Genomic DNA, 26,313 nt, shown 5'->3' on the forward strand with positions numbered 1-26,313 from the left:
AACGATTAAATACAGTATTTTATTCACTGAAGCCAACATTGTGTCCCTGATCTTTGTGGGCAGGCGTAAGACACGCTCATGCCAAGAGATCACAACCAACACATCCAGTCTTCTGAACACAGGGCAACAGGCATATTTAACAACATTTACAGATTTAAAGGAGTAGTACAGGATCACAGCTAAAAAAGGTATTCACGAGATCTGAGTTTGGACACCAAACGGTCCAACTGATGGCTAAGGCGCATTAAAACCAGCTGCTCTCCTTCAGTACTCACACAATTGCATTTTGAAAGGAGATCATACCTTACAGGGTTAGCCAAAGTAAACGCACAAAGATGACAAGGCTGGAGGAAAAACTGACAAGTCGTAATGTTTACAATCAAGTTCAGTTGAGTTGTGGCATACATCACGGTAAACATGAGCAGTCTGCACCCAGAGGAGATTCACAAACAAAAGCCAAAAACAATGTGAGTGTTCCAGTCAAAATATTAGCATGACAAAGAAATACATTTCAAAACTCGTAACTGCTTGTAATTATGCAAGCCTCACTTTTGAATGAGTTGTTGTTGTTTTTATTTTGAAACCCTAAAGTGCACTTGCATGCCCCTATCTTTTATCTATAGACTTTTTTTTCCAATCATTTTCTGCATTCTATGTAAAATAATAACAAATGGAATTACTATTTTAAAGTACTCAGTCTGTGTAGGACGTGCGCTGTTAAAGGGTTAGTGCCAGAGTTACATGTCACAGGAAACTATTTGGTCTGGAAAAGCGGCGAACATCAAACATATAAAGCACATAAAAGGAAGAGTACATCTCTTCATATTACCATTCACACTGATGACAGTTTGTAGTATTCATTACTAAGTGTGTACTGTAAATACTGCTGAAAAGTAATGCAGCTTTTGTTCTAAAAGTAGCAACAAATAAATAAAAATAAACATTATCTAAGTGCTTCTGTGTTCAGAACTGGACAAGAGAAATAATACGTCCTGCAATTTCACAGCGAGAATAAAAACAAACAAGCTTGTTAAGACAAAAAAAATACAATGCAGATATGAACAAATTCTTTCTATTTGTCAAATTCTAACAAAATAAAGTGTCCTTAAAAATATTTCAAGTAAACAAAACGCCATAATAGACTGAAAGGACTCAAACTAATATCTGTAAATGTGAAAAGCTTTTCATATAGATTCCTTTTAAACCTTCAAACGATCAAATAAGTAAATAGATCCGGCTTTGTTGGTGTGCAAAAACAGTGTTGAACGTTCGTATAGTGTTCACGTCGGGGTTTTTTTCTGTAATGAAAATGACATCTTAGATTCAAGGTCAGCAACTGAAACGCTCTCAATTCCTCTAGAAACCTCTGTATTCGAACAACCTAAACACGACGGCAAAAATACAGGAGCACAGACAAACTAACACGACTTTACACGAGTGAAAATGTACCTTCGGCTGTGTACCTTCAATGAAATCAACCACAGATTTGGTTATGCTTGAAAAACCTGTATAATGAAGTAACATATCACTACCCTTTATAAAGCTCTCTAAAAGAGTCAAAAGAACTAATAAAGTGCACTATAAATACTACTGTCATCTTTACAACAATAATGTTCTGAACTAAGAATTAAAAATTCAAATATAGAAGTTTATAAAATACACAAAAGGAGCATTGGCATTTACACTACTGAAAAAGCAGAAGTATACTCTTTACTTCAACAAACAGATAAAAAAATAAATGGCACAAACTGCGCAGCCGATGACGTTAATGCGAACATCATCATCTAATCTTGCAGTCTGAAATGCCGTAACTCAGCAAGTACCTCGAAATCATCATTAGAAAATAATCTATTTAGAGTTTCGGTCCATTGCTGCGACATGCTGGTACGATCCATTAACACGCGCGTGTGAGTAGATATTACACTGAGAATTCGGTGGTTTGTTAGTAGGTGGTTAGTACATCGAAAACGAAAGGTATCGTGATAAATCCTGCATCATATCCATGCATTGAAATCCTGAAGGATCCTAAAAACGACCCCTCTCTCTGCTGTCAGCTCAGATCCGCCGTTTATTCGTCTATTAAAATAAGAATTAACGCTCCGAGTGAGACTATATCTACTGCCTAGCATATGTAAGTGGACGTTTCCACTTGAAGAAAATACTTCTCTCGAAGGAAAAGCAAATTAGGGGAACAGCACAATCAAGAGACGGTCATGTTCTCAGAACGAATGCAGCGGCACTTTATTTTACAGTCCTCTTACTATAGTAACACACTCTTAAAAATAAAGGTTTTTGCAGTTCCCCAAAGTACCTTTCAGTGAACAGTTCCTAAAAGAACCATTTTGAAGAACATTTTTAAAACCTAAAGAACCTTTTCTGCATTTGAAAGGTTCCATGGATGTTCAAGGTTCTTAGAACCATTGATGCCAATAAAGAACCTTTATTTTTAAGAGTGTAACTGGGTAATAACTAGGCATTAAAGGGATAGTTCACCCAAAAATGAAAATTCTGTCATTAATTACTCTCCCTCATGTTGTTCCAAACCCGTAAGACCTCCGTTCATCTTCGGGAATCATTTTTGATGCATTCCGAGAGCTCTCTGACCCTCCCATAGACAGCAAGGATATAACCACGAACAACGCACAGAAACGTAGCAAGGACATCGGTAAATGTGGCATCATGGGTTCAACTGCAATTTTACGAAGCTACGAAAATACTTTTTGTGCAGAAAAAAAAACAAAAATAACGACTTTATTTAACAATTCGTCTCCTCCACGTCACCCAATAGTGCCATTTTGGAGAGTATCCAATGCATCAAAAATATCTTAATCTGTGTTCTGAAGATGAACGAAGGTCTTTCGGGTTTGGAACGACGTGAGGGTGAGTAATTAACGACAGCATTTCAATTTCTGTGTGAACTAACCCTTTAACACTGAATCTAACCCTAAACCTAACCTAACCCATGTAGTTACCTCACATTACTCAGTCATTTCCACAAACGTGCGTACTGTAAAATAAAGTGCAACCACAAGATCTTTACACGCTAACGAATAAAAAAAGAAAACCACACTATTTGCTCCACAAGCACCGGCTGGTCAAGGGAGACCTAGAGATTTACAACTTCCAACCAATTGATCAATTTACATTTTACACAAATGTTTTCTGATACAACTGTCGGCAGATAAATAAATTACATCAAAATACAGTCACGCGTGATATACAATGGCTCTCTGACAGGAAGCAGGAGACTGCCTATGTGACCTTGGGTGTTTCGGGCCGGTAGTCCTTCCGCTCGGAAGTGTTGCGCTTGACTTTAGCGGCGGCCGGTTGGGACTCCTGGTTGAGAGATGGGCTGGACTGAGACTTCTTCAGCGCCGCGTCACCGTCCCGGGCCGTCAGGAGCTCTTTCACACCCTCTTTCAGGAGCTTGACGTACATCTCGTAACGGCTCTCCTTCAGAAAGAATTCAGAAAATACATTAGACTCCATTATAATGTCATCAGCCACCGCACAGCACTAACAATAGCTCTGCTCACAGCCCTCGCTCTTACTGTACCTTCAAAGCAGCATCTTCAGTCAAACAGCACCTTGTGAGTGGCTCATTTAGGGCAAAAACACTGTTTTTCATGCACTGGCCAATTGTGACATTTTGGGCTATTTTGCATCCATAACATGGAAAAATACATCCAAAATACACATTTAAGTGTTTTGCATCGGTTGATTTTAATTATATACATATCTTTAAAGGCTGAACTTCAGCAGCACTTACTGTACATACACCAAACCTAACAGTTTTATTCCCACCTATACTATGAAGGTTTTTACAGAGGGGTTTGGTCACATACAGTATATCATCTCTCCACTCTGTAAACACCTTTAATTCTAGTACGTCAACAAAACAAGATAAGAATTTTGAACTTGGTTGCATCCAGTTTCAGATTTCTGTTCCAATGTAACCAAATGAGTGCATATTTTATTTAATAATGCTTGATTTGCATATTTAAAAAAAGTGTAATTTTTTAGATAACTTGTAATACAAAACAATTCTCTTAACCCTTTTTAAGCCTATTGACCTGTGGTGTCTTGCCTATGTGAGCTACATAGTTAATATCTGAATACTATAAAAATTAACTCACAAGAGTGCTAAATATAAGATGAAATAAATATTATATTGTCACATTATGCTGATTATGGGATTGATTTCTGAAGGTGGTCCTGACAGTTTAAAGGAGAGATCTGAAAGTTCATCCAAAAGATTTTTTCAAATTTGCTGAAGATTTTGTCACCCATAGATGAAGCTCTAAGGTAGATGAGTTTGTTTCTTTACCTGGATAAAGCAATATTATGCGTAGAAGACTCATATTTTTAGTTATAAATCATCTTAATGGGTTTGTTTCTTACAAACACAGCATTTGTCTTCAAGATGTTACCCGATGGACTGGAGTGGTGTGGATTACTTGTGTACTATTGTGATGTTTTTATGTTTGGACTCATCCTGACGGCACCCATTCACTGCAGAGCATCCATTGGTAAGCAAGTGATGCAATAACACATTTCTACAAATCTTATGAAGAAACAAACTCATCTACATCTTGGATGAGCTGAGGGTGTCAATTTTCAGCAAAGATTCACATACAGGAGGCTCTAAAACACACTAACTGGAATATTGATCATGTTTGTCAGGCCAAAGGGCTTTAAAAGCTTTTTTTTTTTTTTAATTAATCCAAAAAGGTGCTTGTTTTAGTAACTGTAGCTGAAAGTGCATCAGAGTGGATGTGTGTTATGTAGATGTGTGATCGCTGCAGTTCATTAGGAAGGGTTATTACACTGCAATACCAGTGAGTTTATCAGAATTACACATTATAATGGTGCTGTCCAACAGAACTAAACTAAGGTCACTTCAACCAATTACTAAATTTCACTGGATTTACCATAATAGAGTAAATAACAAATTTTAATGTGAAAGTGTATTCATTAGTTTCTCGGTTTTGTATTTATCACACACACATTGCTCCTCCGTTAAAACAAACAAAAAACAAAAAACAAGTAAAACAGATAAACCCATTTCCCATAAATTTTTTGTAAGATCATTTTGTTTTAAAACTACATATTTTTGTGTAAAAACTGAGAAAATGGATTTTAAAGATAATTATTTAATGTTTAAGCACAAAATAAAATGCATTGGTTATTTTTTTTTTAATGTGCATGTTGTCAGTGCAATAATCAAACCACTATATTAGTACTATAGTACTGAGACAGCTTTGGTCAAGGTCACCAACGATCTGCTAATAGCCTCAGATTCTGGCTCTCTCTCTGTTCTTATTCTTCTTGATCTTAGTGCCGCTTTCGATACTGTTAATCACATCCTTTTACTCAATTGTCTGGAAAATGTCTTTGGTGTTTCTGAGACTGTTTAAACTTGGTTTAGATCTTACCTCACTGATCGTCAACGGTTTGTTTGTATGAATGGTTAGCGGTCTGAGATGGGCCCTGTCCGTACGGGTGTTCCTCAAGGTTCAATTTTAGACCCCTTACTTTTTAGCATTTACATATTTTCACTCGGTCTGCTTTTAAGATCACTTGGGCTTAATTATCATTTTTATGCAGACGACACTCAGATTTATATTCATTCTAGGCCTGGTCAAAATTTGAATGTTCCTTTCTTAACACATTGTATTTCTGAGATAAAAATATGGATGTCCGAAATTTCCTGTGTCTTAATAATGATAAGACTGAGGTCTTGCTCATCGGCTCCTGCTATCAGCTTCGTAAAGCTGGCTCATTAATTTGAAACATTGATGGCTCTGTTTTGGAGTTGCACACTAAATTAAAAAATTTAGGAGTTATATTTGATTCGAGTCTGTCTTTTGACTATCATGTATCACTGTTAAGAACTCAGAAATATGATGAAGTTTTCATCTCAGAAATATTGCTAGACTCCGTTCTATACTATCCCTCCCTGTGACTGAAAGGCTTATCCAAAGGCTCCCGGTCAGGTTCAGAATTGATTTTAAAATTCTTATGCTCACATATAAGGCACTGCATGGTCTGGCCCCTCAATATCGGTCTGCACTTTTAACTTTATATACACCCAAGCATTTACGATCCTCACAAGCTGGTTTATTGGTAGTTCCACAGACACGGTTGTGCTCTGTAGGGGACAGGGCTTTCTCTTCCTACGCTCCCAGTCTCTGTAATGCACTCCCTCTTCAAATCAGAGATGCACAGAATTTAAGCATTTTTAAATCTTACTTAAAAACTAATTTTTTTAGGTTAGATTTTTCTTGACGTTTCTGATTTTAAGCAATATCATAAAATCTTAAAGTTTCTTTTTTAATTGGTTGTCATGTGTGTGTTGGATTTTTACTTGTTTTATTATGTATAGTGCTTTGAGAAACTGTTTTAAAAGCGCTATATAAAAATAAAGTTATTATTATTATTATTATTATACATTATTGAGTGTACTAAAAGTACCGAGATACCACTTGTACTCGTTTGTATTTGTGGAGAGCACTAAAAGTTCCTATATTACATATTAGATATGCATTAATTATGTCTGAATTCATTAAAGATGAGAACAAGCATTTACAAAGCATCATTTAATACTGAAGCAAAAGTATGTGTGATAAGAGTGCTGTTTTATTCCCTTCACCTGACCTTAACCATCAATCAAAGCCAGAAAATAAAACGGCTTCAGCAAATGCATTTCCATCAATTCTAGGCAAGTTCATCCCTGACAGTCTAGATGAGGAACGTCAAACGGCTCGCTGTGTGTCGAGGGGGAAAACACGGCCAAGGTAAACCTGAGCAAATGATTTGCTTAATTGTGTCTCTTGCATCATTAAAGGCAACGACGTCTACCTCAAATTCCAGGTAGTGCTCCTTCAAGCGGTACTCATCGATCTCTTTGGCTTTGACCTTCTTATCTGGAGGGTAGGATCTGTGCTCGGCTAATTCTGTAGAGACGTGCTTCAGCTTTGCCTCGTGGGACTTGAGCTGCTCTTCCTGTAACACAACAGCCACATTAAATGACCAGCAGTCATCAAAGGCTTCAGATAGGGCTGGGCGATTTTGAAAGAGGAATTGCGATTTTGAATAAAAATATTTAAAAACGTTAGAATTAAGACACTTTGACAATATGCCAATGATAACAGTAAAGAGAAAAGATCGATCCAACTGCATGTCGGTGCACGTGATTAACCACTCACGCGTAATGCGCTCATATTGCTAGACACCATTCACACAGAATGTGCTTTTGTGTTGACAAAGATGCGAATAGGCAGTGGAATAGGGAAAAAAATGCAAGAAGTTGGGAGTGAACTTCTTTAACTTTTTAGACTGCCGTTTCATGCAAACGAGTCAAACGTGTCCATGTTTACATAGAAAAAAACAATGGAAAAGTAGATCAAGTGAATAAAAGACCTGTAACTACTACTGTATATCTGATATTTCATGTTTGCATTATAGTGACCAGCTGAAAGCTGCTGTTGTTTTTACAGAACATTTATAATTAATAATAGTCTACTTGTGTTATACCTTCAGTCATTTTGAATTTGAATTAGATTTTTTAAAAGCATTTTCCTCGTATTATTTCTGAACATATAATATGTATAAGACAAGTTTGTACATGATGTAGTTGTAGTTCATGCATCTTTTCTGCAGATATATTAAACATGTGATTTGTTTAACATTTACATCATGTTGACAACGTCATGTGTGGTGCACTTGGAATTTAATTTTCTTAACTAGAGGGTTAATAAAGAAAAAGTTACTTGAAGCATGTTGTAGTTATATTTTCAAGCTGACTAGTTAAATTTTTTTTAAAAATAAATAAAATAAAAAAATTGAGATTTGGTCAAATTTTTAATTGTTTGCCATATCGCCCAGCCCTAGCTTCAGATGGACAACAGGATTTGACTTGACTCTTCAGACGCACCTGAGACATGCGGGTGGTGGTCGCCGGCAGCAGCGGGCGGCTGAATTTCTTCTGTGAGCCGATGGCAGCCGGGAAGGACGGGGCGGAAAACATGGCCGCCACCGAGTTGATTATTCTAATCCAGGACTCCATTTCCTCAGGGCTCCTACAGAGAAGAGACGGAACATGTTCATATGAAGAAGGCCACGCCACAGTCGTGCAAACTCACAGGATGAGACCAGTCAGCCTTACGAAGAAATAAAAGGTCTGCGGGCAGACCAATGGAAGAGATAAACGAGCTTTAATTGAGCTTGAACTGAAGCATGAAATTAGACTTGGAGTTCTCGGCAGCTGTCTCTTACTGGGCCTGGAAGAGGAACACTCTCCAGTCAGCAGTCTTGAGTTTGAGGACATTGGGCTTCTTCTCGTAGTCCATAGCCTTGATGGCGAGAGCATGATGCACGCTGATGGCGTTCTTCAGATCGTCCTCTGACAGGGCCTTCTCCGGCTTATACTCATCCTGCAGGAGCAAGCACACACACGACAAATGATGAACACCGACAGGGATGGACATCCAAGGAGTTTAATAAATCTGCTTCAGATTCTTGTTTTCTAAAGATTCTTTTACCCCATCTACCAACTCGATCTGAGCAGCTGAGCAGAAAATGGCTAAAAACACATCTCTTACATCTTCATTTGTCCCTCTAACTCTAGCACTCTCGATTCTAATTCTATTTGATCTATTTGTTTTCTTTTTTATTTAAGGGATCCTCAAATCTGGCCAACGAGATTCACTTTCCTGCAGAGTTAACCCTAATCAAACACACCTGAGCATGCTAATCAGTGTCTTCAAGATCATTAGAAAATCACAGGTAGGTGAGTTTAATCAGGGTTGGAGCTAAACTCTGCAGCAGATTGGCCCTCCAGGGAAAGATTTGAGGAACCCTGCTCTAAAACCTTAAAAAGACCTTTAAAAAGAGCCTCCAACACAAGCATTCTCTATTCTTTTGATTTGTTTTATTATTTATATAAAGAAAAAAAAAAGACACTAAAACTAGCGTTTCCTATTCTTTTTTATTCCATCTACTTGTTTTCTTGTTATTTATAATAAAAACCCTTGTGTACTCCGTTAGACCAACCAAGACTTGTCACAGCACTCACATATTATTGCTCTTTTGTTGGTTTTGATTGATTCTATTGTCCTCATTTGTAAGTTGCTTTGGATAAAAGAGTCTGCTAAATGACTAAATGTAAATGTAATCTCAAAACTTAGTGCCTTTTGCAGAGCCAACATAATAGAAAGTTGATTTTTGTATGATCAATGAGATCATTGCATTATTGCATTGAAATAGAATCACATATTGTTTCTAAGTGATGTGTGGATGCCAAACACCCCCAGGTTGAGTCTGTTAATTGTGTATTTGAGTGAACAAGCAATATAACCTGACTGTAGTGGTGCTTCTTTAAGCTCTCAGACTCACCCTGATCAAACATATAAATCAGTGAACAGGAACTCGAAATTTTGGAGGCTCAAATTTTCAATACACATTTATTGTGGCCAAAAGAATTTATGATAACAATATTATTGTGATATCTGTAGGTATTTAGAAAAATAAATAAACAGATAATGCTATCAGTCAATTTAATCTTCAGATGTTGTGTTTTCTCTTTTTCCACCAATGAATCACAGTCACAGCAAGGATATAAGGCTGGTGGAAAAAGAAATGTGCTTAATTGTATAAAACGTTTTCTTGACTGTAAAAACGGTACTTGTAGATTATTTCATATATATATATATATATATATATATATATATATATATATATATATATATATATATATATATATATATATATATATATATATATATATTTTTTTTTTCCACCAGCCTATATCCATATTTTTCGTGTGATTCATTGGTGGAAAAAATTAAAACAATAAAAGGCCACTTAAGTGTACTTTGAGAGTATACTTTCATGACTGTTTCTTAAAGCGCTTTCTAAAAAATTTCTAAAATAAATGTTTTACTTTAAAGTGCATTTTAAACCATTATTATTTAACAATCTTTTGTTGAATTACATTTATTTTTATGTGGCAACTAAGATACTAAAGCACATGTCAAAGAACTTATCATAATTTTCCGAATTTATTATTGATATGTTTTTATTGCTTTTGGAGAAATTTTTTTTGTTTTTCTGAGGATGAGTGTTATCTCCAAAAACAAGCTGCTGTCACGGGCTCAACATATTCCCCTGATTATGCCTGGTTGTTTATGGGTTATTTGAAGGAGAGATATATTTTGAATTATAATAATAATCCTTTTGCAAACAACATTATTGGAAAATGTGGAAAAGATATGTGGATGATATGTTTTGTATTTTCAGGGGTGCTAGGAATACGTTAGAGGATTCTGTTGTATATTTAAACAATATGGTGAACTCGATCAAGTTTAATGTAGAAATTCATACTTTTTCTGTATACCTCCCTGATACTAGGATTAGTAACTACTTTATACACTAAGCCTATTGATAGGAACAGGATTCTTATTTTGATACATTTTTGTGCTTATGTTTTATATAGATTTTGTGAGTAGAGTTATCATGGACATTTGCATATGTGAGGTATGCACTACCAGTTAAAAGTTTTTGAACAGTAAGATTTTTAATGTTTTGAAAGAATTCTCTTCTGCTCACCAAGCCTGCATTTATTTGATCCAAAGTACAGCAAAAACAGTAATATTGTGAAATATTTTTGCTTTTTAAAATAACTGCTTTCTATTTGAATATAATGTGATCAAAGCTGAATTTTCAGCATCATTACTCCAGTCTTCAGAGTCACATGATCCTTCAGAGATCATTCTAATATGCTGATTTGCTGCTCAAGAAACATTTCTTTATTATTATCAATATTTAAAACAGTTGAGTACATTTTTTCAAGATTCTTTGATGAATAGAGAGATCCAAAGATCAGCATTAATCTGAAATAAAACGTTTTTGTAACATTATACACTATAAAACCTTGGAGTCAGTACATTTTTTTGTGTGTGTGTGGGGGGGGGGGGGGATTATAGAAATTAATACTTTCATTTAGCAAGGATGCTTTAAATTGATCAAAAGTGATGATAAAGGCATTTATAAAGATTTCCATTTCAGATTAATGCTGTTCTTCTGAACTTTCTATTCATCAAAGAAACCTGAAAAAAAATCTACTCAGCAGTTGTCATAATAATAATAATAACATTTTTTGAGCAGCAAATCAGAATATTAGAATGATATCTGACGGATCATGTGACTGGAGTAATGATGCTAAAAATTCAGCTTTGAAATCACAGAAAAAAAATAATTACATTTTAAAATATATTCAAATACAAAGCATTTTTTTTTTTTTGCTGTACTTTGGATCAAATAAACGCAGGCTTGGTGAGCAGAGAGAATTCTTTAAAAACACATTAAAAATCGTACTTTTCAAAAACTTTTGACTGGTAGTGTATTTACAAAATGATATACATTTATATAATTAAGCTTATTTACAGATGTGAACTATATTTTTGTAACTATAATGTTTCAAGGATGCATTTGGGTTTTTGACATAGATATAATTATGATATAAATATTCTGTAGCCCATATCTGATAATGCCTTGTATTTTTTGTGTCTGCACATATATTAGGATTTCTACGGTAATGTGTGCACTTTAAATTGATGCAGGTGTGTATCTGATGAAGAGTTGATCCTAAAAACATTTTGCACTGCACTCTGCAGCACTTTTTTTTTTTAATGTGGCCTCTAATGAAGCAAAATAAATGAACAGTTGCGGAGCCTTTGCCCTGTTCGTGGTGTGTAGACCCCTTTTCTGATATTTTGGGGATTCACACACCCAGTAAAACTTTAGGACATTGGACTGTGTATATACATTTGGTGCTACACCATTCCTTTAATTACAATTAACATGCATTTAAGAGTCAGAAAACATGACACTGCGTTTGCATTTGAGTATATCCTTTTTCTCCCAAATAAAAGGTCTGTTTGAGATGAGAATGAGAAAGCCATCCAGCACATTTCCCGTTTCTCTGATGAGAGTCATTCGTGTGATTGCTGCACAAAGGGCACATCATTAGCTCTAATGCCATGGAAACCTGCGGCTGTGGATACAATCAGTCACCAGCACAAAAATATACGCACAGGTACGGCCTGCTTTCACACCAATATTTCATTCCTGTGACTTTCGCATGACTGCACAGCTAAGCAACTAATGCAAGTTCAAACGGAGCACATAAATAAACTATTGTAATGGAGAATGGGGGAGCTGGAGCGCTTCTTTCTTTGATGGGCTCTGAAAAGGTTTGTCAGACCTGAAATAAATGTGTGAATGTGATTACCTCTCACATCAGAATCTCCTGGAGGAGAAATTGATTTATTATTGATGTTTGTGGGAAATGATGGAAATTTGATTAATCAGCAGTGCGAGGGGGAAAATGAAAGAGCGAATAAACAAACCTTCTGCAAATAGAGGATCATGCCTTTGAGAACAGCATAGAAGGTTTTCCAGCCTCGTTTCCCTCTCGGTGCTAGAGAACACAAGTGAAATAAATACAATTAAATCATTTATTCGCAATTAGCATGTTTCTTTTCCATTCACTAACAGTTCATAGTGACCAAGACTGTTAAACTAAAAATGACAAATAAAAACATCATTATAGGCATCATAAGTTCTTCTGACTCTTCTGAAGGCATTTGCTTTGTGTGAGGAACATACCCAAATTTAAGATGCTATTCAGTCAGTAACAACACACACATAAAAGCAGCATGGATTGCGTTTGTAGTGCTTTATGGAGCTCAACAGCATCTGTCCCCATTCACAACACGAGCATCCTACTAAACATCTCCTTGAGCTTTACATGTCCGTGTTCTGTCTTTCATGAAAAAATACTATAGTAATTTATGGTAAATACTATAGTGTTTTTGAACCATACTATAGTAAAGTACTTGAATTAATTTGCTGTGGTAATATAACAACTATAGTAATATAAAAAAATTACTTTACCCAATACTGTACTTAGTTTTCTACAACTATAGGGTGTATTATACTACAATACACTATAGTTTAGTGTAGTAAAAACTAAAGTATACTACAGTATTTATTACAGTTTATCAGTTAATACTACAGTATGCTGTAGCATTCATTAACAAAGTGTTGTAAATAATATACAGTATAATACACTTTACTATAGTATGGTATTGTATTGTGTATCAACGATAGATATCACCTGTGGCTGATGCCTTTGACGATAGCAAGACGATTATTATTATCATCAAGCTAGTAATACTATCTAATTAATATTAGGGCTTATTTGTTCCATTATGTTTCTTTTTCCGAGTTTTTACAGTGTTGCGCATTATAACCAATAACACATGATTCTGTTGAGTTTATGAACGAAATGGCCAATCAGAGGCGTTCAGAGGAGTCATCGCTGAAACAGCTGTGTTTTGTTGTTCAGCGCGCACTCGTTTACTGAATTCTGCTCTCTTGCGAATTCTCTCATCATAAACAACAAAGTGCAGATGTACGTGTGATGTAACTATAAGAGATTTATTCATCATACAGTATAGACAGCTTCACTGATTGTAATGGGATTTTCTTTTAAATGCATATACTCGCGCTGGACTGAAGTCAATGTTCTTTGGTAATATAAATGTTCTTTGCTCGTTTTCTGTAGCTGCTTTTTGAATAACTGAGGAAACGTAAGCATTATGATTAGTAACTTACAATGTTTCTATTAAATTGTTATCATTATATCATATATTAAAAACATTAGGCTGCTTTTAACCTTTTCGCTGGAGTTGGTTTACTTTCTGGTAGTGATCAATCGCATCCAAAATAAACGTTTTTGTTTAGATAATATATGTGTGTGTGCTGTGTATATTTATTATGTCTATATAAATACAAACACACACACACACACACACACACATATATATATATATATATATATATATACACACATTTGGTGCTACACCATTCCTTTAATTACAATTATCATGCATTTAAGAGTCAATTTTAATTACAATACACATGCATGTATATATTTCAGAAAAATATGTTATGTTTATATATTAAATATATTTATTTATAATAGAAATTATATGAATATAAATAAAGACATGTAAACATTATCAAAATATATACTGTATGTGCGTGTGTGTATTTATATATACATAATAAATACACACAGAACACACACATATAATATGTAAACAAAAACTTTTATTTTGTATGTGATTAATCGTTTGACAGCACTACTTTCTGGCAATGAAACTATGTAAATAAATAATTAAATAAATTATGTATAAGTGATCTCACAGGCTGACAATATGAAAACTGAACATATCGGCCAACACTAGTAAATGATGACTTTTTTTGGTGAACTGTTACTTTGTTCCTGTACGTTCCCATACTGTTGTGTTAAACATTTCACCAGTCTGTTCCACCTCTGAAGGGCATTACTTACATTTCTCCTGTCAAATGATTCCCTTGATAGCGTCTCTGTAGAACAGCTTTATTTACGGCTGTGCTATAGGAGCTTTGGGAAGCATCCAAATCCTTCACACCCCATACAGTCGGAGTTCTCAGTAGTGCGCTGATGGCTCCTCTGGGACCCTGGCCTGAATGCTCTCAGCATGTGATGCAGCAGATCACTAAAGCCCTGCTGTTTTTATCCCCACTGTAATTCGCCCATGGACACGCTCATTAGACCCCACTGGCATGCTTGGTATTGGAGACTACTAAACTCATGTTGGCACGTCTTCTGCCAGAGCTGGACCGTAAATCACAAAGCAGTGGAGGGTAGGAAGTAGCGGATGAACGGTATACCAGTTCATACCGAATACCGGTGTTTATTTTTTTTATGATATGAATTTTTAAAATACCGCAATACCAGTGTTATTTAAATAACGTTCGGTACGCAACACTGTTTGAGAGGGGTCTCTTTTCACTATAGGCCTATTTCACAATATGTCGCGATTATAAATGAGAGTGACTCCTGGTTAACATGTATTAACGAGTCGTGTTTAGTCACTATTTAGTGTGGAATTTTTCTACAATATTCGCTCATCATGACAGTAAAATATGGCCTGCAAAGTCAATCTACTGCAGTTTTTCCTCTCTCAATATTGTAACATTATAAATGTCTTTACTGCCACTTTTGAGCAATTTAATGCATCCTTGCTGAATAAAACTATGAATTTCTTTCAATATCTTACTGACCCAAAACTTTTGAATGGTAGTGCATATAACACAAAAACAGAACTATTTATTAGTTCTTAAAAGCATCTTTTAAACTTTCTGATCATATCAACTGTCAGTCTTTGAGATTCTTCTGCAGGACGAGCTGTAATCGGTGCGTCTCTTCAAACAAACACAACAGCTCAGCAGGTTTTCAAGTGACTCTAGAATCTCATTAGGAAGGAAAAATAAGTGGACATAATATACGAGAGACTACGGCCAAAATCCCAATTCACCATGTGTGCTTGCCAAAGCACTGAATCACACCTGTTTTATCCTCGTTCACATTACACAGCATTTATTTAATGTTCTTTCCCATCATTCCCTGCACACCCAGATGCTTCAGTTATAAAGAGTCATAAATATAACGTGCTTATGAAAAAGACTTTTAATTACACAAAGAATTAATACATCAAAATGCTTCCTAAAAACTAGAAGTAAATGTCCTGCTAAAACCTACTAATAAGAAATCTTCAGTTGAAGATTTCTGCTTTTTATTATTTATGTTTTCAGATTGAATAAAAAAATAAATAATTTCAGCTTTAAGTATTAAATTAAATTCAACAGTATTTTCCACTGCTGTTTTAAAATCATGCTGCATGGCTGCTGGATCACATACATATTATCCTCAAAACGAGCAGGTGTTGTATGACATGATAGCTTCAGATTAAATCTTACTTTTCTTCCCGTCCATGTCAGCGTGGATTTTGCGGGCCAGGAAGCCAGTTTTGTAGACAGCGGCGTTGGGGTCATGGGCAATGTCCAGGAACGGGTTACTGCCGCTGCTGATGCGACTGATGCTCTTAGTGTGAGAGTGATGGTTCTTATCCGCCAGCTCAGACAGAGACTTCTTCAGCTCATCTCCATCACTACAACACACACACACACACACACACACACACACACACATATCCCATCAACCTTCATGCATGACAACTCTTCCACAGCCCTGACAATGTATGAAGTATGTGTAGTGAAAGTCTGAACAGGTTTGAGCTGTGGAAACTGATGTGTGGGAGAGTCTGCAGGAATCCCCACACAAACACACTGGCCACTGACTCATAATGCACATCTGTTATTATGTGGCCACCTGACATTTGTGAAAATAAAAAGCAGGAAAAATCAGTAGATTTCACCTTAAATGTCATTTGTTAACATCATCTCTTTTGCAAGACAGCTAAATGACAGCAAAAAATATTTAAAAGATACAATCCATGCATCTTGATCGATCACATTGATATCGGATTTGGTACAGTATGCACACTCCAGTTTATAGAAGGTCACATAAATGTTTATCCACCCAACAGGTATAAATCCAATGTGCTATTCCTGCTCTATATGCTGCTATCTTCATCCCATATGGCAGTTAGTGTTTCACAGTCACCGCATCCATGCATGCCGTCTATTACTGCTCATGTATGGCTGGCAGGGCTTCTAAAAACTAGGTAGGGTATCTTGGCAGGCATTTACACTAGTTTTTTATATAACCAGACACCTGTCCATGACATGTAATCTGGATTACGGAATCAATTTCAAAATTTAAGTAATTAGAATATATTTCATTTTAATTTGCTCATTTTTTAAAGAAATATACTTACATTTACATTTAGTTATTTAGCAGATGATTTTATCCAAAGCGACTTACAAATGAGGACAACAGAAGCAATCAAAACCAACAAAACAGCAATGATATGTGAGTGCTGTGACACGTCTCAGTTAGCCTAACACAGTACATAAATAGAATATAGAGAATATAGAATATTTATACAGTAAATAGAATAGAAAAAGAATAGGGAACGCTAGTATTAGAGGGTCTTTTTTCAAAGAAAAATAAAACAAGTTAAAATAATATAAAAAGAATAGAGGATGCTAGTGTTAGAGGGCCATATTTTATAATAAATAAAAAGAAAACAAGTAGCTAGAATAGAAATAGAATAGAGAGCGCAAGTGTTAGAGGATCAATAATTTTTTTTTTAAATGAAAAAGAAAACAAATAGATAAAATAGATTAGAATATAGAGTTAGAGGGTCAAATGAAGTACAATATGGCACACAACAATCATATTCAAATCTGTTATATGCTCAAAAGTAATCTAAAAGTAATCAACAGGTAGTCAGAATACATTACAAAATGAGTGTAACATGGTTACACTTTATTTTAAGGTCCAGTTCTCAATATTAACTAACCATTAACTATGACTTTTGACCCAATAAACTCCTAATTGGCTGCTTATTAATAGCTAGTAAGGTATTTGTTACATTTAGGTATGAGGTGGATTAAAGGATGTAGAATATGCTCATGCAGAATAAGGTATTAATATGTGCTTTATAAATAGTAATAAACTACCAATAATAATCGGCATGCTAATAAGCAACTAATTGACAGTGACAATTGGTCCCTACACTAAAGTGTTACCAATTACATAACTAACTGCAATATTGTTTTATAGATAGCACCTTATTTACAAAAGTCAGCTATGTGCCTGCTGTAATGAACACTGTACCGCTTGACTGTATATTGCTGTTCATACTGTATCTTTTATCAAACATTTACAGCCTTGGTGAGCAGAAGAGATTAGTGCATGTGCTGACTTTAGATCTGTTCCTCACTCACACACACACACACACACACACACACACACACACCTCTTTCTTTTGTACAGCAGGTGGAAAGAGTGTTTGATTAAAGACGAACAGTTGTAATGACCGTCAGAGGTCACAACATTAACAGGTCATTTGAAGTGGATCTTTAACACTAAACTTCATGTCCGCACACTTCAATACTGTCATATTAACAGCTGAGATGATGCTTGATGGGTTTTGGACAAAGATTGCAGTTGCACTGTTATGTTTTCTGAAATGCAAACACTCCGCCGGACTCTGTCCTGAAGGTTGGAGCTTCTGTCAGTCATGGAAAAGAACGTTGCTAGGAAACTAACAATCCCAATAGCAGCCATTTACTTCGGCTTGCTGTAATATGTTTGAAGCTTGAGACCACTATTTGCTTTGTGACATTAGTCCAGTGTCAGGACGCATTAGAAAAGCACAAAGACACACTTTATGTAAAGAAGGATCACACAAGCTATTGAAAAAAAAATACATGAATAAATACTGAAACAGGCAACAAGTCAAGTTAGTCAGAACTGGCAGACAGGCTCACAGCAGTGTCTCTTGTCTCAGTATATGCAGTAAATGACCCTTTTAGAAGTTCCCATCCACTTACTCAAGCTGAATCACACCATTAACAGGGAGATGAGATTTACCTACCCACAAAATCAACCAACAACAATATTTCAAATCAGAAAACAATTCATATCACCCGCATTTCAGCAGACTATTTCATTCTCCCTCTCTATATATAGCACTCAGTCTCCACAAAACCCTATAAAAACCCAGATAAATGATGATGGAGGCAGAGTATTTCAGCAGGATGAGAAATAAACAGAGCTAGCTATAAATGACAAATGTTTCTGTATGCATATGACTTTAAGAAAACGACTGCAATTAATGTTAACTGACCGCACTTTTCCAAATTTAAATAAAACGTCTCATAAAACAGGGCTGCACACTTCTGCACAACAGGCACAAAGCGATACTTGGCATATCCAACCACCGCCAGATCAGAAATGATGACAAACAATTAAAACGCAGATTGGAACAGATGATACAAGTGTTATTTCATGGGCACTAATCCATGATTTCCCAATATAAAATGAAATAAAGCTGCAAGCAGCAATCTTTTTTAAATGAGCCAGTTATTTACAGCTATTGATCAGAGGAAACTACAGTGCTAAAAGTTCACACATGTCCCTGACCTGCTTGCGGCAAACCAAAAGCTGCTACAAAATTTCCAGAGCAACAACAATTCAATTTGGAAAGACTGACACAAAGCAAAACTACTAGAACTAGACTTCAGATTCTCCTGGAGAAGCATCGCCAGACCATCACACTACCACCAGCATGCTTGACTGTTGGGATGAAGCTCTTCTTATGAAACACAGTGTTTGGTTTTTGCCATACACACCAAGTCAAAAAAGTAGTTCCACTTTTAGTTGATTGTAGTTCGCAGGAGCAGTAGAGACTTCGAAGCAACTTTATTCGCAATGACTTTCTGACAAGGGTCTTCTGAAATGTCCTTCCTTTGTGGTATGATGCACTTTTATTATTTACAATCAATGATATAAAGTTCACTCTGATTTACTCTGATAGGACCAGACCAAATAATTCGCCAAAGCTACCAAAAACAGTTGCGCCAAATTTGGTTGCACCACTGGGTGACAACAATCTCATGGTTACGTTACATATTACGTTTTTTGCGCCACTGATTGGATCGTTTTTTTGGATCAGCAAGAAAGAAAAGAAAAAATATTTCAGTGTAACTTTGCTTTCCATTTATAACTTAAAGCTAATACTTCTTCAATGCCACAGCAAAAACTACTAGCCTAACTAAGAAAGTTCAAACATGATTAAAGAGACGAGTGAACAGCCAGTAAAAATACGCAAATTACAAGGGGAAAGCGGCTCTCATGGCATGGTTCCGAGGTCACTTTAATATGCAAAAACACTGCCAAGATACATGCCATTTGTCTTCACAATCGACTTCATTAGTGAATTAGCTTGGAACAATGGGCTATAGAAATCTAAAGGGACCACTCTCACGATATGACATTGTAATTACTCACGTTATTTCAATTTTTAATGAGATTACTTGGCCAGTAGGCCGATCATGAAGTAATTTCCGAATTTTTGAAAATCTAAAATTCAATCGGTATCTTCTGCTAGATTTTTTTTAATCCAAGTTTCCAAGGAATCATCGCAAAACAGAATCTAACAGAATCATACACAACGAATGTTGACAAATTTTAAAATCTCTACAACTGTTCGAAAAAATTTTTATCATAAATTTTTAAAACCGATTTAAAGGGACAGTTGACCCAAATATGAAAATGGTGTCACTACTTACTCACTTCAAATTCAGAGGGGTCCAAAACAATGCTGGACACCACTGACTTCCACTAAATCAGTAAATAACATTTAAAAAAATAAACAAAAATTCATTTTGCATTTTAAAGTTGAAAATATTTTATGTGATCTGGCTGGACAGTGAATTTATCAAATTGCGCTCAAAGCCATTGTAAAATACTTTATAAACACACCCTGTGACCTCATTACATCAGTATTACTGCTTGGCAATTGCTGAAAAACAACTTAGCTTTGATTTTAAGAAATATTCCAGCTTCAATACTTAGACTTTTTTTTTTGACAATGTTGACCACAGAAAAAATTAATTTCCTTGTGTGTGTGTGTGTGTGTGAGAGAGAGAGAGAGATTAACAGGTTTATATGTATATGAAAGTCGTGGATTTCAAAATAGTATGAATTTTAATGTTTACTTTTACTACCACAAATTGTTAAAACATTGTTAAAAATATATTTTCTGTGGTAAATGACAAACTCTTGTTGACAAAGCTTAAATTGTATTTAAGGAATCAGTCATGCTCCATGCCATGCCTAAACGTGCCCCTTAGCTGTTCTAAAATCACTTTAATAAGCAGAATATATTCAAACATGATATTAGTTCATATTTAATCTGCAAATAACTACTGTATATTAGATGTTACAGCAAGAGATTAGCTTGAGGTTCAGGACGTTTGGCTGGGCTCAGGCAGGGTGAGATGTGGTTTGAGGTTGGTGCAGAGAGTTGGCCAGGGCTTGCTGTAATTTAGCACAATGGGACGGTGTCTGGATCTATGACTGTTATCAGAGAAGCACATTGTCAGTCTAATGTCATGTTTTCAAGATCATAATTACAGCTCATGTCTCAAAATGCCACCAATCTAATCATTTGACTCAAAGGCACACTATCACACACATGTTTTGGACCTTAATTGGACCATGTACTTATTGTGCATTTGTGTGTGGCGGAACCAAAGCCAAGATAAAAATAAAACCATCATTCGATGAAAGGAAGATGAACGGAAACCTGATGCTTTAAAGGTGATGGTGTATGATCTGTGGGACAGTGAATATTGCATGTGCTCATGGGAATGCTGGCTTGAATCCAGCCTGATCCTAATTCCCTGCTTTTTCTCTAGAATTTCCTGTTTATTCTTTTTATTTCTGTTCTAAAAAAGAGCAATGGTGGTGGTGAATGCAGAAGTACTTACACTGCCCATTCCAGCTTCTCGTTCTTGATGGAGTTATACAACAACTGCATGGGAAAAAACAGAAAAAAGACAAAGACTTAGTATGGTATGCATTCAGTTTAACAGAATTCATGTTCACCTGAAGCACAATTTATTTATTTAATCTCCTTAAATAACTGTTCTTCAAATGTGAGGTACGTGTGAGCCGTGTAATTAACTTCATCGCTGTGGAAAATGCACCAGATTTTGTGCTTGTGCTCTTTTATTTAATATCTCCCTGAAGTCAATGAGTTATGATGAAACACTGTCTGTTCTGGACTAATGAAGCTTTCTCATGCAGTGCCATCAGTAAAATTCATTGTCAAAACGGCACACAATTTATTTGCACTATTCATGCAAATGCACGCCCAGATTCCTGCGTGAAGTGTGAGCGAAAGGTCAAACCAAACATCAAAATGCTGCAGAAATCTTCATTTGTTAGCATGAATATTACACACAGACCACATGCAGATGTTCAGAAGCACACACTATACATCCGCGCAGGTGTCATATGACAAAAAGGGCCTCACTACATTCATGATCATGCAAGAAAAAACAGACAGACATACCCTCAGCTGTCCTCTGATACACTTTTCACATGAAGCAGCGTCACCGTAACACTGATGTGACCCACGGCAGACACTAAAGCGGCTGATATCTCATAACATTAAACACGTGAAGCTGCTGCATCACACACGATGGGTCACGGCCCGAACGGTTATGGTCTGCAACACACTCATTCGTGTTAATACAAATATGAGAAGATTTTATGATACCAGTCTGTGCTTCTGACTGACAGATGGCTGCTTTTGAACGCCTGTATATCTAAGTGCACATGCGATCTGTGTGAACATGAGAATGATCAAATGCACTTCTTGGTCAAAATGCCCATCGTGGTGCGATTTCAGTGCCACTTTTGTCTTAAATAAACATAAACAGGCAGGAAAAATCTGCAAAATATCATGATATTAAATCTTTGCAATTAGATATATCTGCTAACATTAAATCAAACAATAAATCTGCCTGAAAACAGAAAACATTCTGCTCTTAATTTATTTCTTTGTTCTCTATGGTGGTTTATTTGATTAATTACATGACCAATCTAAAGCGGTGTTTACTTCACTAACAAATACTTGAAATTACATTCCATTGTTTTAATTAAAATAATCTGTTAAGATTATTATTTCACTTTTTAAATGGAGTGTGTTCAATAGTAGATTCGTTCTTGCTGAGGTATTTAATTTGGAACAAAGAAACATGAAATTGCTGTTTTTGATAGGCATCTTAATTAGTGTTAATAGGAAAACTCTTTAAAATCTAGCATCTACCAGAATTTGCTGTGTGTTGCTCTGCTGGCTGTATGTCAAAAGATGATGTGCATGTGGCCTAGTGGACAATAAAGAGTAGTGTATACTGTATTGTAAGTGACTTTAAATAAGAATCTATAAGCAAAACAGTAATTAGTAATCATGAATGTAAGAGCTTTACTTGATATTTAAAATGATAAAAATAAGTAGCCTGATTTTTCTGAAGAGTGTAAACAATGTGGTGCTTTCAAAACACTGATCTGTCCGAGAGGCACGACTACTGACCCAGCCAATGGGGTGAGTTTGGGGCAGCACTATGTATTGGTGAATGACCAATAGCACTGACGGAATTGAAACCTGTTTGAAAACATTATTTTGTTTTTCTATTTAATGATGCTAGTTATGTAAAAATTAAATTCAACTGACAAAAACAGCCCTGATGTGATGTAAAAATAGGTCGTGATGTAAACCACACATTCTTAAAAAAGAATCAGTTGGAGTCAATAGCATCATGGGCAACGCTCCAACATATAGCTTGGTTGTGCTTCGTCTGAGTCCCGGTTCATGTTCGTTTCCCACATCGCCTCCTGCCAACTCTATACTATACTATACTATATGAATAAAGGTGAAAAATGCAATAAATTAAAAATAATATATATATATATATATAATCTGTTATTACTCCAATGTGCACATATTCCAACTCCTATCACTTAAGACTTTTAAATCCAGCCAAATCATCAGTTTTCTTTAAATGAATCGCAACCAATGCAAAAAATGTTTTATAAGCATCCACTGTCGTTTACTGCATATGTGTGTAGCAATGTTCCAGTTTTATTTGACGCAAAGTGAGAAGTGTCAATGTTCAAACACAAAGCCATGTTCCTCTCACATGAGATGTGTGTCAGTGGATACCGCCCGCTGGACACAGACACATTACACCGACGTGTTTACGGCACAACAGAAAACACACGGGTGTGAACGAGGGAGCGAGTAACACCGGAGAGGCTAACGCTGGCATAAACAATGTCTCTGAATCATAAATCAAACACAGTGGCCAATAAAACAGACAGATGCCGTTAACCTGGGTCAAGGTGACATGTTAATGCCGTCACAATAACAGCATGCATTTCATTCAATAACTGGAGCAAACAACAAAAAAGCCTTCATCAAATCATCCATCACTTAAAGAAGCCTGCCAGCTTCAGGTAAAGACATATATCCAGTGTAAGGACACTGACACGTCTCATCCACAGGGAAATGCAGCATTTTGTTGAGTGCAAGTATTGCGCCCAGTGCTGCAGAGCGGCACTTAATAACAGCGTTACAAGAAGAGCTTTAGTCTGCATGCGAGATAATGTCAGCAATGACATCCAAAAATCCCACAACAAGTCCAGCAACATCACAATGCCAAAGAAAAATCATCTCCATTCCAGGCACACAAACACCACAGCAAATGTCAGGCTCGTTACCTTCTCCTTTTTGGGCAGTCCAGTGTTGAATTCAGCAGAATTGGACACTTTGAGAGACTTGGAGCGGTGCTGGGGCTGACGCCTGACCGACTCCTCCCTGCCGTACTTGACGGAGCCGCTGGCCCGCATGCGGACCTTCCCGGTCCCCTGAACGCTGTTTACCCCGATCATCTCCTCCGATTAAAGCCCTTCCGCACGCACACAGCGCCAGAGAGGAGAGCAGCTTGATCTGGAGAGACGTGTGAGGCGGCGGCGAAAGGAGAAGCGTGAAAGCGGACAGACGAGCAACGTAGAACAGCGCACAAACGTCCCTGCCTTCAACACACGAGCGGCGCTGCTCTCTCCCGCATCGCTGGCCGGAGTGTTTGGATACAGAGCGATAGTTTCCCTGGAAGCAACACGTCAGTGACTGGTAGAGTCAGGGAGAGACACACAGAGAGAGAGAGAGAAGGGAGAGGAGCTGCTCCTCCCATTCTGAAGCGAGCCAATGTTGAGATCGATTCATTTACATTTCAAACAGCCAATGTGAGCTGCCCACCGGACTCACTCACATCTGCACACAGAACACAGGCCATCCTGGGCGACTCATCACCTGAATATTACCAGCACGAGCTCTTCAAATCACACCTTAGCAAACAACAATGCAGCACTGCCTCTGAGGCATGCATACATACGGTATGCATGGTAAAATTGGAGTTTATTGGAGAAACGGCCAAATAAGATTCCAGTTTTGAACGCGATAAGACTTTGGTGCACAACTCTTGCTGTCTTGAGGTGGTTTATGATAATAACAGCTCTGGAATAATGATTCTTTCAAACATGCCTGGCTCTAGGCAGTAATTCAAAGATCTCCTGTGAGAAATCCATCACCTCAGTATGATTTCAACTGGAATCAATAATTCAAAGTGTTCAAAGCGCATACTAATGCTTCATAAACACACCATGACCGGCTGAAATAAAACAAATTATGAGCGGGCAGGTGTAATCATTTAAGTTTCAGATGTGAAACTCTAATGAGACAAACATGAAGCACATTCATGGACAGTCTCGAAAAGTGGCAAAAGCTTACAAGCTCTAATCTGACTGACAGTGATGTTTACAGGGCTACGAGGAGAAAGAACTCAATTTGTGTGAAAAGTTTGTGAGGTTTAGAGGATGCTGAGATTCAGGGATGCAAAATATATTGGTGCCATATAATTCACATCAGCTAATATTGGTGTTTTTTTATTTTTATTTATCAGTATCAGTAAGTATTGCGCATATAGGCCTATATCAGCAGATATTGGATATTTAATTATGCATGCTATTCCACCAGTATTAACATTCAGGTCACCTTGCCTTCATCTAGCACTTTAGCATCATCTTTTGTAGATCTCAGAATGAAAAAATGTGTCATTATAACGATGAGAAGCAATTATTGTATTTCTAATGAGTTGGCGTGTCAAAATAGTATACAAAATCAAGCGTCTGCCATTTATTGGTTATTGTGCATAACAAAAATGATTGCCCAGAATTTTCTCAGAACTCTCATTTCACAGTTTTAGCTGTGAAATACATCAATACTATGCATACAGTTTTAATTTAATTTGGGGAGAAAATTATATTCCTGGGCCGTTATCTGAATAAGTTTTTTCCACATCAGCTTATCATTATTTATCACTGATGTACCCAGTAAAGTAACAATAAATAAAGCAAATCACTGTGGATTGTTCTGGTCTCATGTTCTGTTCTTGTCCAGAATAAGTTACAATGTGAACCAGACGTCATGCCAACAGTCAAAAGTCTGCCAGACTGTTTTATATTTGACTTCATGAATGATAATTCAAGCAGGGTTTTCGTGTGAATTGCTATTCATGCAATGTTCATCTCTCCAAATGTCTGTTTGAGCTCCAACAGAGAATTATATCTGCATACAGTTTATTTAAAGGCTGTGAGACACATTATGTGAACGTGGGGTGCAAATACAATCAAAAGTACCTCATCAAGGCACCTTTTACATTTTTTGATGCAAATTTATGTCAGCATGAAGTTATTTGAAAGACAAGCTTCAAAACTACTGGACTATTTTGGTTTTAGGTCACATTTAATTTTTTCCCCAATCATAACATAAGATAAGGTTTCCTGCATCAGAAATGTTGCAATTTAGTTTTTCATGA

General features: G+C 36.4%; 1 protein-coding gene across 5 annotated transcripts in view; it reads right to left on the reverse strand.

Annotated features, from left to right (window-relative positions):
• The window catches only part of psd3l (pleckstrin and Sec7 domain containing 3, like), a 113,045-nt gene continuing 86,732 nt past the window's right edge, over window positions 1-26,313 (reverse strand). For 4 of the 5 annotated variants that reach the window (XM_058788279.1, XM_058788280.1, XM_058788281.1 and 1 more), the window contains 7 exons: window positions 21,361-21,404; window positions 15,874-16,064; window positions 12,411-12,481; window positions 8,278-8,435; window positions 7,937-8,081; window positions 6,862-7,005; window positions 1-3,453 (listed from right to left, as the gene is read on the reverse strand). In XM_058788279.1, the coding sequence (XP_058644262.1) occupies window positions 3,253-3,453; window positions 6,862-7,005; window positions 7,937-8,081; window positions 8,278-8,435; window positions 12,411-12,481; window positions 15,874-16,064; window positions 21,361-21,404 (954 nt within the window). In that variant the 3' untranslated portion in view covers window positions 1-3,252. Of the gene's footprint in view, window positions 3,454-6,861; window positions 7,006-7,936; window positions 8,082-8,277; window positions 8,436-12,410; window positions 12,482-15,873; window positions 16,065-21,360; window positions 21,405-24,157; window positions 24,741-26,313 lie in introns of those variants that run through there. The other variant, XM_058788283.1, reaches the window with a different exon arrangement.

The sequence above is a fragment of the Onychostoma macrolepis genome, chromosome 10 (genome assembly GCF_012432095.1).
Source record: "Onychostoma macrolepis isolate SWU-2019 chromosome 10, ASM1243209v1, whole genome shotgun sequence".
NCBI classification, from domain to species: Eukaryota; Metazoa; Chordata; class Actinopteri; order Cypriniformes; family Cyprinidae; genus Onychostoma; species Onychostoma macrolepis.